Source organism: Tetrao urogallus (genome assembly GCF_951394365.1).
Source record: "Tetrao urogallus genome assembly, chromosome: 4".
Lineage (NCBI taxonomy): Eukaryota > Metazoa > Chordata > Aves > Galliformes > Phasianidae > Tetrao > Tetrao urogallus.
In genome coordinates, this window is record NC_136817.1 from 45,050,288 (window position 1) to 45,065,398 (window position 15,111).

The window sequence follows — 15,111 nt, forward strand, 5'->3', positions numbered from 1 at the left end:
ACTGAAAGATGATAAGTTTTTTGTATTAGACTTACTGAAGTGAGCAAAGTTCAGCCTTAAATTGAGAAGAATCATCAGATGTCTGCATAAGTTTATTGGACTTCAATTTTAATTCATTTTCCAAAGACTTTATTCTTTCTTTCAGGATAGAGATTGTACTCTTTAGTTCGCACCTTTCCAACTCAAACTGCAATTAAAAAAATAAAAAGACATCGTTGAAGAAAGCTACCACTACTTGGCTCTTAAGTAAATCGAAGTTGAAAGGAGATGAAAAAAAACAAATTGCTGGGAAAAAAAAATCTATCCTATTGTAGAATAAAAACTTGTTTGTTAAAAATGGACTTACTTGTTGAATATTATTTTCCAGTTCTGAAATATCATGCTGCATCTTTGATTTTTCAAGGTTAGCCGCTTCTTGCTGAATCTAAGGTAAAAGCATTGGTTTACATGTAATAAATAAGATACAGATTTTCACTATGCATAATTTAATAGCTGAAAATACACCACTGCAGTTATATATACACACAAGATTTTTACAATAATAAATTTAAAGTTTGGTTAATTACAATGCAAATTCACATTTGGCTCTAATTTAATTAATATTTGTGAGCTGTTGCAGAAACATTATAGAGATACAGGGCAATAGAAAGGTCACAAGAATGTAGCACGTAGAGTTTTGAAGATGGTTTTTCTATCACAAAGAAGTGCATACAGAAATATTCTGTGACATCTGCACTCTACACACAAAGTGTGTACTTGCTTTCTGACGCTTCAAGCCCATTCCTCTACTGCCACCCTACCTAGGAGCTGAGATTACCAGGATAACTCAGACAATTCATCCAGTTCTGCTAAGTGAATTTGAAATCAGATAGGAATAGAAGTTATTCAAAAGTGGAACTGACTGACAGTCATACACAAATACGGTAGCATTTAAAAACCTTTTCTCACTGTAAAGCAATGCAGCTAAAAAAGTCTCACCTTTAACTTTTCTCTTAGACTTTCCTTTTCTGTCATCAGTCTTCTAAAGTCTGCCAGTGCAACATCTCCATCTTCTCCCACATGACTTTGAGAAACTAAATGATGCTTTGCTTCTCTTCTCAGCCTGTTTAATTCACTCTGAGACTTTAAAAAGTTTTTACTTGTAAGCATTTGTGGATTGCAATTAATACAATGTATACACTGACAAACAGAAAGTTCCAGTGCCGTTACCACAATACAAGTGTTATTATAGTCTATTTCCCTAGATAACTAAAACACATTAAAAATCACACAGAAGCACAACAATTCATAATGCCAACATACTTGGAATCCTTCTGCTGTTCCAAGCATAGACTAACTTCATTTTCTCATCATTTAGTTACAACTTCTACCTAGCCTGTATCTCTACCCAACTTTCTTATGCTTTCTTTTTATTTTCTCCTGATCATTCTCATTTCCAAATGCCAGTAGAATGTTAGAATGACTCTGAAGTTAATACATGAATGTCAGAACACATAATTTTTTAGCAAGTAAAAAAAAAAGTATATGTAAGTAAATATTTTATTGTTCTTCATATTTTCTAGTAGGTCTATACTCAATTTCTATTATAATGTGGAGCTCCTTCTTTTTGAACAAGCAATAGTAAAGAAAGTTTGAGTTGGATATTTCAATGCCAATTATAAAGATCTTCTTACCTGCTCATAAAGAATATTCAATCTGTCTCTTTCTGCAGTCAGTAGCTTGACGCTGGATTGAATTTCTATCATATGCTTTTCAAATCTGTCTAACATGGACTGTAGCTCATCTCTTTCTCTGGTGATCAATCTCAGATCTTCACTCTGCAAAGTGATTAATAAAATTGAGGTTAAAATATACTAATTAGATAATCGGACATGTGTTACAAGAACGAACGAACTCACATGATTAGGAATATATGAAAAACATACATAATATATTTTAATTCCAAGAAACGTGGCATTACTAGTATAATTTAACCATGAGAACAAACTGTTAACCAGAAAAAGCAAACCGGCTAACAATAATACTTCAAACTTTGTTTCTTTAACATCTAGTTCTATTTATTTTACACAAATTGATCAATATATAAATCAACACTACTGTAAAATGTGAATAGAGAAACAAAAAGCAAGCTCACTGAAGTTAACTGTTATCAGTTAATTTTTATGCTAAGAATACAATGTAAAAAAGTAAAAAACATTTATTGCTATTGAAAATATATTTGATAGCTCCTTAAATCATCTACAGTAACTCCATAATTTTTCCAGCCTGTATTGACAATAGGAACATTACCTTCTCTGGAGTCCTACGACTTGGGCTAGGTCTTCGTTTTATCATTTTTTGAAGATACTCTAATTCTCTTTTATAATAATCTCTGTCATCTTCTAAAGTTTTGACAAATGCATCTAGACGAGATGGAGATTTGTCTCCTAGAGCTATACCGTATTCTAATCTCATTCTTTCTATTTCTAGGACAAGTTCCCGTTCTGCAGAAAGAGAAATAAAAAAGAACTGCAAAGAAAGCTTAATTTCATCAGAGACATTTGCATTAGGAATGGACTAACATCCAGCAACTGCCTGGGCACAGGATCTGCTGAAAACAATGCAGGGATCCAGGTTCACCCATTGCCTACACAGGAATCAGCAGTGTGCATTGGATCCAGTTGAGGCCTAGCAGTAGTGTGGGCTGCATCAGTGAAGATGGAGACCGAGGGATGTGATTATTTCCTTTTACTTAGGGCTTACTAGGTCACATTTACAATATTGTACCCAGTTTTGTTCCTTACGGTACAGGAAGGATCTTTATAAACTTGGGTGAGTGCAGGAAGGGCCTCCAAACTAGTCTTGTAGCAAAACACTTGCCCTGTGAGGAATAGCTGAGGGAACAGGGTTTGTTCAGCCTATAAAACAGCGCAAGAGGGCCTTAAGAGCTGCAGACAATACCAAGAGGAAGAGTTTACAGACAAGATGGAACCAGTTTCTTCACAGATGTGGGTAAACAAGGGAAAGCATCAAGCTGTTTTTACAAGCAAAGAAAGAAAACATTTCTACACTGAGCATAAATAAATTTTGGAAGTAGTTGCCTAACAAGACTAAGGAATCTCTGTCCTTGGAGGTTTTTAAGGTCTGGACAAAGGTCTTAAGAAACAGTCTGAAGTCACTTGCTCAGAAAGACTGAATAAAAACAGTATGGGATAATAGAAATTACTTTGTAAGAAACTGCCTTATTACTATTAGGATGTCCCATGGGACTACACTTCAACTGTAAAAGCTGAATTTTCAAACATGCTTGCTTTTGAGATAAAATATTTCACTTAATGATAGAAGATATACAGACTACTTTTTTCATTTATCTATTAGTGCTTTTAGTCCCGCAGTGTTATTAATTATGTCTTAAATATATAAGACATTCTACTTCAAAAATTAAAGGAATCTACATTTTATCATTTACCTTTTATTTCAAAGTTCTCTGTTTTTTCTGTCAGCCTCTGTTTCTCTTGTTCAAGCTGGTTTAGCAGTAGTTCGAGATTCGCTTTATCATCTGCTTTTCCAAAGAGTTCTTCACTCAATCTCTCATTCTGTCGACGACATGAGCACAGCTCCTGAAGTAAAAATATTACAAAAATTTAGAAGTGCATGGGAAGAAGAGTAATCCTGATGTTTTATGTAACATTTGTTTTAACTGAATATTGTTGCCTTTAGGCAACAATTCTTACTGATTTGATTTAAGCACTGCTCCTGACACTGTTTGCAATCAGCAGTGAAACAAGCAAGACTCACACTTGCTTAATTCAGCTGCTACTCCAAGAAACCAAACCAGAAGTACAGCGAGATGTAAACATAAGAAAAAGTAGTAACTAAATCAATAAATATTTTTAAATGGAACTCAGTAATATTATTGGTGTTAAAACTGGATCACAATGCTGTATCTCAATCAACTTAATCCTGCAGCTATTTAATGCAGCTGGCATTTATAATTTGGTGCTCTGAAAATATTTTCATGTTTTCAAGTTCACTAGAAACACTAAAAACAAGACACTGCATGCAACCAGTACACAATTTATTACACACAGAAAATAGATGTTTCAGGAATAGGTCATACTGACATCTTTCACCTGCGCTGTTAAGCTTTGTTTCTGATTAGTAGTGTGTAATTATTCATATATTAAGAGACAAAGTAGATCCTATATTAAAGCCTCCTTGGATATCATTATTAAATTTTAGTAAAAACGGTCGTGTCATGGCAATTAAATTTCCAATAGCAAGAATAACAACAAAATTTATAGTAAGGATAGTAAAGCATGCTGCCTACAGAAATTTCTCTCCACTTATTTTCACATGATGTAGCTTCCTCAGCTCTTACATGTATTACACTAGTTTGATAGAATTTTGAGACACTGCAGAAGTTTCATTTAAAAAATAATTAAGCAATGCTGATTTTTATGAAAGAAATGTGAACGACAGTATGATAAAAGTATTACAAAAGAAGACTTAAACTGGAAGAATTTTTACTTACTGATTTAAGCCTCGTTATTGTGTCTTCAAGATCCTGTATTTCACTGTCCTTTCTTTCAATTTCCTTCTGTCAACCAAAACAAACTTTATTTTTAGAGTTATGTATTCAAAACACCAATTCCTTTGTTATAAAAATTAATTGGATTTTTTTAAGAAACAAAGTATAATTAGCTCCTTGTAAAGGCAAAATTTTAGATTCAGACATTCATTAAAGCTCCTATTAATTGAATGTGCATAACACTTGAACCATAAACACTCATTTTGAACAGAACAACTAAATGAATCACTCCATGACTCCTCATAAAAAAACTATCCATACACTCCTCACTGTTGCAAACATCTATTACGTATCAACAGTATAAATAGCTCTGAATTTTGTTTTATACTGAGCTAACAGAAGAAGGAAGACAGACTGCTTCTTAACTGAATTCATCTCACCTAACACAGCAGTAAGACATAACTGCTGTAATTAATCTTTTAGTGAGAAATTCCGTATATGACTAAGTAAACCAGAAAAAATATTTTCAGTGTTCCTTTAGGTATCCTGTTGCAGCTAAAAAAGCCAAAATTGAGGCAAATTAGAGAAATTTCACCTAAGAGGTTAGAAGATCCTACCCATAAAACACAGGTGATTACCTTTGCTTCTCCTATTTCTTTATCTGCAGTTTCAAGCACAATTTCCTTATGTCTCTCCAACTGCTGTGCCAAATGGTCTATTTCATTCAGTTCTTGACAGAGTTCTTCATTTTTATTGCTTAAGTGCACTACCTCACTAGTCACATTTTTTTTTGTGTCCAAGAGGTCTTGAATGCGATTTTCAAGTTCTTTGTTTGACTGCTGAAGATATTCAACCTAAAAGATATTTTTCATTACAACTTTAATATATATTATTTAATTAAGTAGTATATTTTAGAAGACAAGGAGGAGTGTCTGCTATCTCTATATCTCTATATTAAAAGTTATATCCTGTTAATAATGTCTAGACTTCCTGTTCTTAGAAAACAATATCAACATGGAAAAATATTATTTTTAGAAATGTACATGGTGAAAGAATTCATTACTATCCTGATCTTTGCATAGGCTCAAAAATCCAAGGTTTATCCTGAAAACAAAGTACTGAAAAGCAGATATCTGTACAGAAACCTGCCTTGGGCACCAGTCCAGTAAACTCAGTGCACTCAGTGTTTCCCCAGATTTCACAAGGTTTGAAGACAGTTCCTTCCATCTATCTATCCAGTATATTTACTAGGCTTGGATTCACTGTTAACTCATTCACAGAAAAGGAAGCTTTACAGATCACATTCCCAAGATCTATCTTGCTTTCAACACATCAGCATCTCAAACAAAACATTCCAGAAATCCTGTTCTAGACACACTGTTTTTACCATTATGCTATTCTATGCAAGTGTAGTTAAAAGAGGCAGAGTAGGAAGAAAAAAAACATCTCAACCTATCAGAGGTGCTGATAGGCACTTCCATCTCCACATAACTTTCCTCAGTACTCCAGAAAGTTCAGTTCTAGGCACAGAACACAGTCTGGGTCTTTTCATGGTTGTAAATGCTACTATATAGAATCGATCCATTTACTGTCAGAGATTAAAAGTGGTAGATTGGCACTAAGCCTGAATAAATAGCCTTGATCTTCCTTATGCAGCTCTGAAAACATAGTATAGAAGCCTGGGCTCACTTTGTATAATCAATTTATCTTCAGCACAACTTACTAATTCCGGATCACTGAAAACAGCAGTACTGCTTCCAAGTCATAGCTCATACCATATTTTTGCATCACTGAACCTAAGCTAATGAGCTCTGCAGCCTGGCTCTCTGTGACCCTGTATATGACACACCATCAGTAACCAAATGGTAAATAGGTAGTATAAATTCAGAGATAGACTATACCTCATCTATACTCCAGTCTGCCTTATATTAGATTCAGAAATCTGAGACCAATAATGCATGCATGCAAACATGCACAGTAAACTCAGCATCCTTATTCCTAAGCTTATTCTTTTCTTGCAAGTCTGTGTTGCAATAAAGGTGAGGACCATTGGAATTAAGAGAATTTCCCACTATCTGATGCGATTACCTGCAGACCTCTTGGTAAGTATATATACCAGAGTTCGTTCCAAAGACATAAATAGAATGTACACATATACATTTTTTAAATAAAATTAATTTCAAACTCAGTCAAAACACTGTATACAGAAATTTCCTGAATAGTATACACAGATGTGCATACATTACATTCTTCACAAAAAACAGGCTGTTAAAAAATTTATTTAGACAAGAAACTCTACCACCTAAAAAGCCAAGTTAAATTTGTTGATTTTTATCTAATACTGAAATTTCTTTTTGAAAGAAGATCTAAAAGTTGTTTGTGGATTGTTTTTTTTTAATTGCTAGTATTTCTCATTTTGACTAATCAACAGCAATTCATTCATTACCTGCAAATTTAATTGAGCAATAAGTTTCTCATTACTTTTACTTCTTGATTCCAGAGATACAACTTCATGAGAACGACCACCATCCAATGCTAGCATTAGGCGTTCTATTTCTTTGTCTCTAAGCTCAACCTTTGAAGAAAAAAAACCTTCATCATCTTCTATAGCATTTAACAGTACCTTTGTTCTGATATGCCCCTATGCAACGCTCGGTAAGAAGAGATGTCTCTAACAATTAAATTTTTAAATTTAGTATTCAATTTTCTTGAATTACGCATTTTTCTGAACAAAGAGATTTCTCTGAAATGAAACTAAACAAATAAAATTTATGGGAGAAAAAAGAACCACCACCAACAAAATGGAACAAGTTCTAGCAGATTATTTTCTTAGAGAGCAACCAAAGAACTTAATTCACCAAGATGTGACTGAAAAAATGATGTTGGGGTTGGGTCCCACTACTCCTCAGATATTGAAAGATCCATCAAGATAGAAACACCTGATGCAATTCCCTCATTTATACAGATTGTATTGCCTTTTTCATCCAATCTAATTAAAGAGCTGTAAGATCTGCTGTCCATGAATTAACCTCTGTAAAATAAAATGAAATATAACCAGTCCAAACAATAAAAAAATTATCCTAATGTACCCATAGATCAAATTAATTTTAACCGGTGGATATTTCTACACTAAAAAACCCTAAATGTACAAAAAATTGAGCTTATAATCATCAACTACAGTTTATTTAGTGTAACTTTTATGTAGACAAATCTATAAGCAAAGGAGGTGGGGTAGCATTTTAATATTGCTGCTGTCTTCAAAGCTACAAATTCAAAGCAGCATAGAGGAAAGAAAGAATTAGAATAATTATATTTTATAACACCTACAAGGTTAAAATAAAAATAAAATTATAATCAAGGCTATTACAAATAATTAAAACAAAAAAAGAAAATAAAATAGTGAAACAAATGTAAACATACCTGCTTGCTGTAATTCTTCATTCCGTTTTCTGATATCTCTAGTTTTTCCTGTAACTGTGTCACTTCTGACTGAAGTTCTTGTATTCTGAAACATAGCAATATCCTGTTTATCTAGATTCATGAATGATCCCTCCATGCACAATAATTCAATACTGTTATTTTCTCTTTGCTCTCGAATGGAAATATTTCACCAAAAAGAAAACTGTTGCTGATACAAAATATTAATATAGAAGCTATTGTTTGAGATACTGTGGCAGGTCAATCTTGCCTGGCTGTCAGACCCTCACTTATTCTCTCACTCCTTCTCCTGAAAAAGACAGTGGGATAAAGACTTCAGGAAAATTAATTTGTTAACAATTGAGTAGGATGATAAGAAACAAAGACAACTCAAGACCATCTTCCACCTACCTCCATTTCCTAGGCTCAACCTCACCCCTTCATTCCCCACTATTCTACCTCCTGTCCTCAAGAAGTTGCCCCCCCACAGCCAACTCCTCTAGCTTTATTGTTCAGCATATCACCAAAGGGCATGGGATATCCCTTTGGCCAGTCTGGATCAGCTGTCTTAGTGCTGTCCCCTCCCAGCTCCTCAGTGGCAGGGCAGCACAGGAAGCTGATACGTCCTTGGCTCTGTGTAAGCACCAATGGTGTTACCGACACTGTTCTCATCCTAAATCCAGAAGACAGCACCATACTAGTGACTAGGATGAAAATTCATTCCATCCCAGCAAAAAACAGGATATTGTTCTTTAAAAACTATTACTTTCACTGAAGCACCATTAGTTTGGCTGATGGGCTCAGCTTTGGCTATTGGTGGGCTCATTTTGGAGCCAGCAGAGGGCAGCTGTGTCTGGCACAGGACAGCCCTTGATCTCCTCTCACAAAGGCCACCCCTGCAGCTTCCTCACTAACAAAACCTTAACAAGTAAATCCACTTGCAGGCATATTCAGAATAAGAAAAAATTTATTGAACCTTTTGTAATGTAGGTTTCCAAGCCAAAAATAGTATTACGTAAGTGAGAATATGCCAGCCTTCCACTATAAACACAAAAGATCAGTTTCCCCCTGCACAAAATTATGTCTGTTTTTTTTTCAGAATCCCTTACTTAACATTCAGCGCAAGAGTAAATCCTGTATAGAAATCTTAACATAAATCCTTTAAGGATATAAGTAGCATATTAAGTATCATTGCAATTTCAACAGAAGCAGCAAGGTCAATCACCAAGTAAAATCCTATTTAAGAACTATAAAGTTCTCAAAACATCATGAAACCTTTTTCCTCGGGCAAATTTGAAAGGCAGAAGGAGGTGCTGAAGTCACAGCAGCAGATATTTAATGCCTAACATTGAAAATTCTTTAGATTACCGATTATCAGCCACCTGAAGAAGGTCTGCAATGTACGGGTCCTCTGGCTGAGGCACTGGGTAGGCACTAACAGCTGATGGTGGGACAGGCTGGTCTATCTGCATGCGTTGACGCCTGAATGGGATGTTTCTTTTTCTGCCACCTGAAAAAGCCCAAAGTCAAACAGCTATTATGTGATGTTAAAGCAAGAGGGTCTTCACCTTTTATACAAAGTGCGATTCTATATTTATCCCACTGCTTCCGAACTGACACAAAGCATCATTTTAATCCGAGTGAAGTAAGTTAATAATCTGTACAACCCAGACATCATTCCTGCAGATAGCATTGGTTTTGCTGAAGTTCAGTTTTAAAATAAGGAAATACACGAAATCTAGTACAAGTCATTTGCTCCAGTGCTTAAGTCTCAAAACAGTCTAGAGGTTGAACCTGCTGAAGCTGTAACTGATTTACCTTCCTTCCAGCATAAACACTATCTATATGCATTAAGAGTCCTTAATAATAATGGCACAAATAAAGCCTTTGCCTCTTTGAAGAAAATAAATGTGCATTCAGCAACAAAGAGAGAAAACAAAACAGAAAACAGGAGAATTAAGGAGCAAAGGACAGGAGCAGATTTACTAGCAAAAGAAAGGACACAGAAGCAGCGGTCATTTGGCCCTGTTCCCCTAGCAGTTAATGAAAACAATTAAAAAAGCTAACGTAAAAGATCACAAAAAACATTTTGCTTTCAAATTTAAGAGCCATTTCATGACTAGCTTAAACTTCTGTGACGTTTACAAGTATTCCTTTTCCTTTTATCCTACTATCATTTGTATCATAAACACAGAGCAAAGTAGGTTATTTGGTTGCATAGTAGCATTATATTTAAAGAAAGCAAAACATTTTACAGAGGGAAAAATTACTCTCCATCAAACAAATATGTATGTGAAGTTTTTGATGCTATAGTATGGAAAAATCTTGTAAGAGTGGTGGACAAGTAGTTAAGTATGAGGGAAGAGAGACAAAAGTGTAACAGCATCTTTGAAGCAAAGAACATAGAATATAGAAAGGTATGAAAAAGTATGATTTTTATTTTCACCCCACTACATTATTTTCCTCAGATGCCAAAAAGATGGGTAAAATCAAATGACTTTGAAGGAAAGAATTAATTTTACAGAATACTTCCCGTTATCACCCTTAATTTGAAGCAAAATGAAGAAAAATTGAAAAAATGGGAGAAGTAATTAACCCAACAGTAATATCCTCAGCATCTTAAGTTTGTAAGAGAAAAAAAATCTTTTAAAGGTGTAAGCTTTCAGAGGGTTGGACTATTTGTCTGCAGACATATTTTGCATCTTGCTACTTTTTGATCTTGGTTAGTAAAAATCTGAATTACTCACTTACATAGCATCAGTTAGCTATCAAAACACTCAAGTATATATTAAAAAAAAAAGGAGTGGGTTAGGAGTAGCATTAAAAAATGGAAATAAAAACCGTTGAGCAACAGCGCCTTTCAGCCATGCTTTAACTTAATAAAGGCTTTAACTCTAATGAATTCAAGTTTGTATACAAATTAGTCCACAGCACAACTGATGAAATTTCTTGCATACAGAGAGGAAGACTGAATTCAGAGCCCAAAGTTTCTAAAGTTAATGTCATTCTATTAGACAGTGTTATTTTACTTCAGTAATTTCTCTTCCTATATGGAAAAAATATATGTGTATTCTGAAGAGACAAAAAAAGAAAGAAAAAAGCCAAGAGAAATATTACCTGGGATTATTGTCACTCACCAGGAGTTTGCACAACTGCTTGCAGATTCTTCTCTTGAAGCTGCTGAATTTTTTCAGTCTTGGCTTTGCTCTCTTTTTCCAGCAGTTTAATTTTATGCACATACTGGTTATTCAGGAATCTCAAGTCAACTGCTTCATTTTCAACACTCCTTAAGCTGGCTTTCAAGTCTTCAAGGGAGAGACAGAGCAATTTTATTTTTTTTATTCACTAAAGTAGGTATGCAAATGATGCTTATATTCTTTTTCCACAACGTAAACTTTCCGAATACCCACTGGTAAGTTTACATATGTACACATAAGCACTAATACATTTCTTTTAATTACAAAAGGAATATCCTCACATGAGCTTTAATTAAAGGCACCAAAATTAACGACCACTTACAAGTAGAAGTACAGATAAATGATTCTGCAGATTTGTCCACACTTTTGACGCAAAAGAATTTTGAAGAAGTCTCACAACTTTTATATTACCTTTAATATGATGATCAGATTGCTCCTTCAGTTTTAATATTTCCAAATGCAGCTCATTATTTTCCCTGGTAAGTTTTGCATTCTCAGTTTTATACGGTTCTATAATAGCATCATAATTGCTGCATTCTTTTTCAATTTTTCCAGCAGATAACTTTGCACTGCGCAGGCTCTCTGTTGTATGAACAAGGTCACTAGAATCAGGGACCAACAGACAAGATCACAACGTTATCAGCCTTTAAACCGTTGCTTCAAATATTTATTAAAACCTTAGAAACAAAACTAGACCATGTTAAATGTAGAACACATAAGTTGCAAGAAAAACAAAGAGAACATTAATGTAAGAAAAATGCAAAGACAGAAATCATTTGCTTAAAAAAAAGTATATAGGAAAGGATGGGACAAATATGCAAAATAAAGATATGGAGAAATTCACAACTGATAATTCAATAAACTCGCTTCTATCTGCATTAGACGTTAACTATTACTAGAACCAAATTTTTTTTGCATGTTTAGTCAGATATAACTAGATTACTATGGAAATTATTATGTTCCTATTGCATCAAAGCCATGAAACATCAGAAACGTTAAGAAGGTGATTAGAAAGTTTGTTCTTCTATTATTATCCTGCGCAACAGCAAAGACAGCAAACTTGAACTTCTCCAAATGGAATAACAAACAAGGGAGTTGTGAACGTTTTATGCTCACGTACAGTAGAGACAATGGGGATTATTATACAACCAGCTATAAGCACGTCTTCTAATTATCAGCAGCAACTGCTTTGGCTAATTGGTAATGTTAGAAAACTGAATTTTCCCTTGATTGCTGATCCTTAGAGACTATCTTAACAATATAACCAATTTAAAATAAATCTTAAGATGTTCTTACAGCTTAAGCAAAACCACTTGACTTCATCATATGCTGAAACCAAATGTTAGCCTTGAAATAAGATTGTTTGAAAATAATCTTTAGGCTCTTTTCTCTCACATAAAAAAAATAAAAATAAAAATCAAACAATAACTACTACACAAATACAACATTGTTTTTTTTTATTTTTTTTTAATCAATAAAGAATCTCTTTTGGAATACCTAAAAAGCTTTTCCACCAAAGGTAAACTCTCCACTCCCAAGGGCTGCCGGTAGCCCAGCTGATCCAGACGTTTCCTGAGGTTAACAAACTTCCGCTCCGCTGCTGTTGTCATTGTAAGTGCAGCCTTTGTAAAACTGAGGGAAGAAAGGACACCTGCAAAATATTGTCTGTTACGGCACTTGTCCCTTACAGCACGAATAACACAGAACCTAGTAATGGAAAAGTAATTTACTGTATAATACATAAGCATATTCTGAAAATTTAGGTAAACTAAAACAGAATCATAAGGCAACCAAAAAGTTTTCAGCATATTTACATGTACTTTTTTTAAATATTTGCCTTGCCAATTAACTGTTTATCTCTGAGCATTTCCTAACATCAGAAAGCATTCAAGGCCAGGTTGGATGGGGAGTGTGATCTAGTAGGTAGCAACCCTGCATATAAGGGGGTGTGAACCTTCAGGTCCCTTCCAACATAAGTCATTCCATGAGTTTTAAGAGTATAAACACATGAGTTTTCTTTCTAGACCTGCATTGTGAAAAGATCTCTCCATAAAGATGACAAAGAAGTAGATTCTGATTTCTTGAATCAGCCATCAGGGTAGCGCCCTTCATAATCCAGACTGTTCCAAAAAAAAAAAAAAAAAAACCTGTATACTTTTTATCTTTCATATCTAAATCTTGTTTTTAGAATTTACAAGGCAGTACTTATATCTCTACAGTAATGTTACGCATTCTTGAATTAGGAACAGCAGTGATTGTGTTACTGTACCAAGATCTTGTCTCACAGATCCATCTTACTAAAGAAGTAAGGTGATAACTCTTAAGCCCATCTTCTCCTTAAGAACTAAATGAGTTAAAAAAATTAATTGGATTTGTTCATCAGGCTTGATTTAAGAGCATATGTTTCGGAAAGAAAAAGGATTTTTCTAGTAGTTCCTTGAGAGAGTTTCACAGTGATGGCAAGAACAAAACTGCTTTACAACAAGTAAGGGAGTAAAGCTTTTCTACAGCAACCATGCTTGTTTGTGCTCCAGTATGACCAAGAATTGGATACAGGATCTTGTTAAATCATTGAAACCAACATTTAAGTGAGATGCGATTCCTAAATGTAGTCTAGGATTAAGAGATGACAAGAACTTTCAGGATGAATCACTGTCACGCCTTTCTCCTTCCTCAAGATTGAGAAATTCCTATCAATTCATTATTACCACCTTAATTAAACCGGAGAAAGTATTATCTGACATTACCTACACATCTGATAACAAAATTAGTCCAAGAAATGAGTTAGGTAATTTGCGCTGTAGGTCCAAAAGATGTAAAGGAGTTAAAACAACCAGAAGAGCTGTGGGTTGTTGCTTCAGAATGCTTACCAGACGCTGGATTCTTTAAGGACAATAATCTTTGTACAATCTTTCGCACAGGAGAATGGAATTGGAAAGACATTACAGTAGTCTGCAGTAGTTGCAGAGCCAGCCCTTACAGATAACCACAGCACCAATCTCACATCCTAAGCTCTAGCAACAGGCCTTGAGTTTATCACGTCACAAAGCCTTCAATAACCTCTCCATCAGGAAAACAGGGTTTTCTAGAGATACAAAACGCATGTAAGAACGGCAGTGCAGCTTCAATACAGCCTGAGCTCAACCCAATCAGCATCCGGCGCCTCTGATAGCGACCACGTTTACAAACACAAAAAGCGCGAGCTGCAGGATCAGGCCGCCGCGCGACGAGGCACCAGGCCGTGCAAGCGCACAGCGGCACACGAACACCGCGCGGCCGCCGGCCCGCTCTGCGCCCACCTGCCCCGCCCTTACTCCTCTCCTCGCCGGCCTCCCTCCGGCTCAGCCTTACCGACACGCTGCTGAAGGTAAATTCTTCCAGGGCAAACCACGGAGGAGACGCCGAGACGTGTCACCTAGGCATCGGCAGAGCCCAGAGGGAACGAGAGCCCAGCGGCAACCGGGCTAATCCGCGCTCCCCGCGGTCAGAGCGCATCGGCAGCGGCCGGTTCTGAGGCAGGAGCCCCGGCCCGGCCCGGCCCCGCCGCCGGTTTGAAAATGGCGCGCGGCGAAGCAACCACTTCCGCCCCGTCACCACAGCAACGCGGCACGCGCCGCCGGCCCAGCCAACAGCTGCCCGCGCCTGCCGCCTCGCCCCGCCTCTTGTCGCACGACCGGCATCCCTCGCGCTTGGGAGCGGGGCGGGAGGTGGGAGCGGAGGCGGCTCCGCCTTGAGGGGTCTGGCTGCGCCTACAGGCTTCGTCATGCGCTGCCCTTCTGCTGAACTTCTGCTGCGCATAACCCCGCCCTCCCTGCTGCTTAACAAGGCTTAGCGGGGCTTATAGTGATGCTACATCACGCCTGCTAAAAGGAAGGAAGAAAGCACTTGAGAAATAGAGCGGCGCTCCGTCAGTATCCAGAGACATCACCCCAGGAGCAGCTCTGCATTGCCGCCTGCCTGAAATAACACGCCTCAGAGACATAAAGA

At 36.4% G+C, this 15,111-nt stretch overlaps 1 protein-coding gene across 1 annotated transcript in view; it reads right to left on the reverse strand.

The window, feature by feature from the left end:
• Positions 1–12,734, reverse strand: part of CEP135 (centrosomal protein 135) — a gene marked incomplete at both ends in the record, with an annotated part of 29,187 nt that extends 16,453 nt beyond the window's left edge. The window contains 14 exons of the mRNA XM_079534719.1: positions 36–187; positions 347–424; positions 979–1,122; positions 1,674–1,817; positions 2,290–2,483; positions 3,449–3,599; positions 4,514–4,579; positions 5,149–5,364; positions 6,957–7,085; positions 7,931–8,015; positions 9,296–9,437; positions 11,065–11,232; positions 11,536–11,726; positions 12,622–12,734. Of these exons, the coding sequence (XP_079390845.1) occupies positions 36–187; positions 347–424; positions 979–1,122; positions 1,674–1,817; positions 2,290–2,483; positions 3,449–3,599; positions 4,514–4,579; positions 5,149–5,364; positions 6,957–7,085; positions 7,931–8,015; positions 9,296–9,437; positions 11,065–11,232; positions 11,536–11,726; positions 12,622–12,734 (1,973 nt within the window). The remainder of the gene's footprint in view (positions 1–35; positions 188–346; positions 425–978; positions 1,123–1,673; positions 1,818–2,289; positions 2,484–3,448; positions 3,600–4,513; positions 4,580–5,148; positions 5,365–6,956; positions 7,086–7,930; positions 8,016–9,295; positions 9,438–11,064; positions 11,233–11,535; positions 11,727–12,621) is intronic.
• Between the last annotated feature and the right edge of the window lie 2,377 nt (positions 12,735–15,111).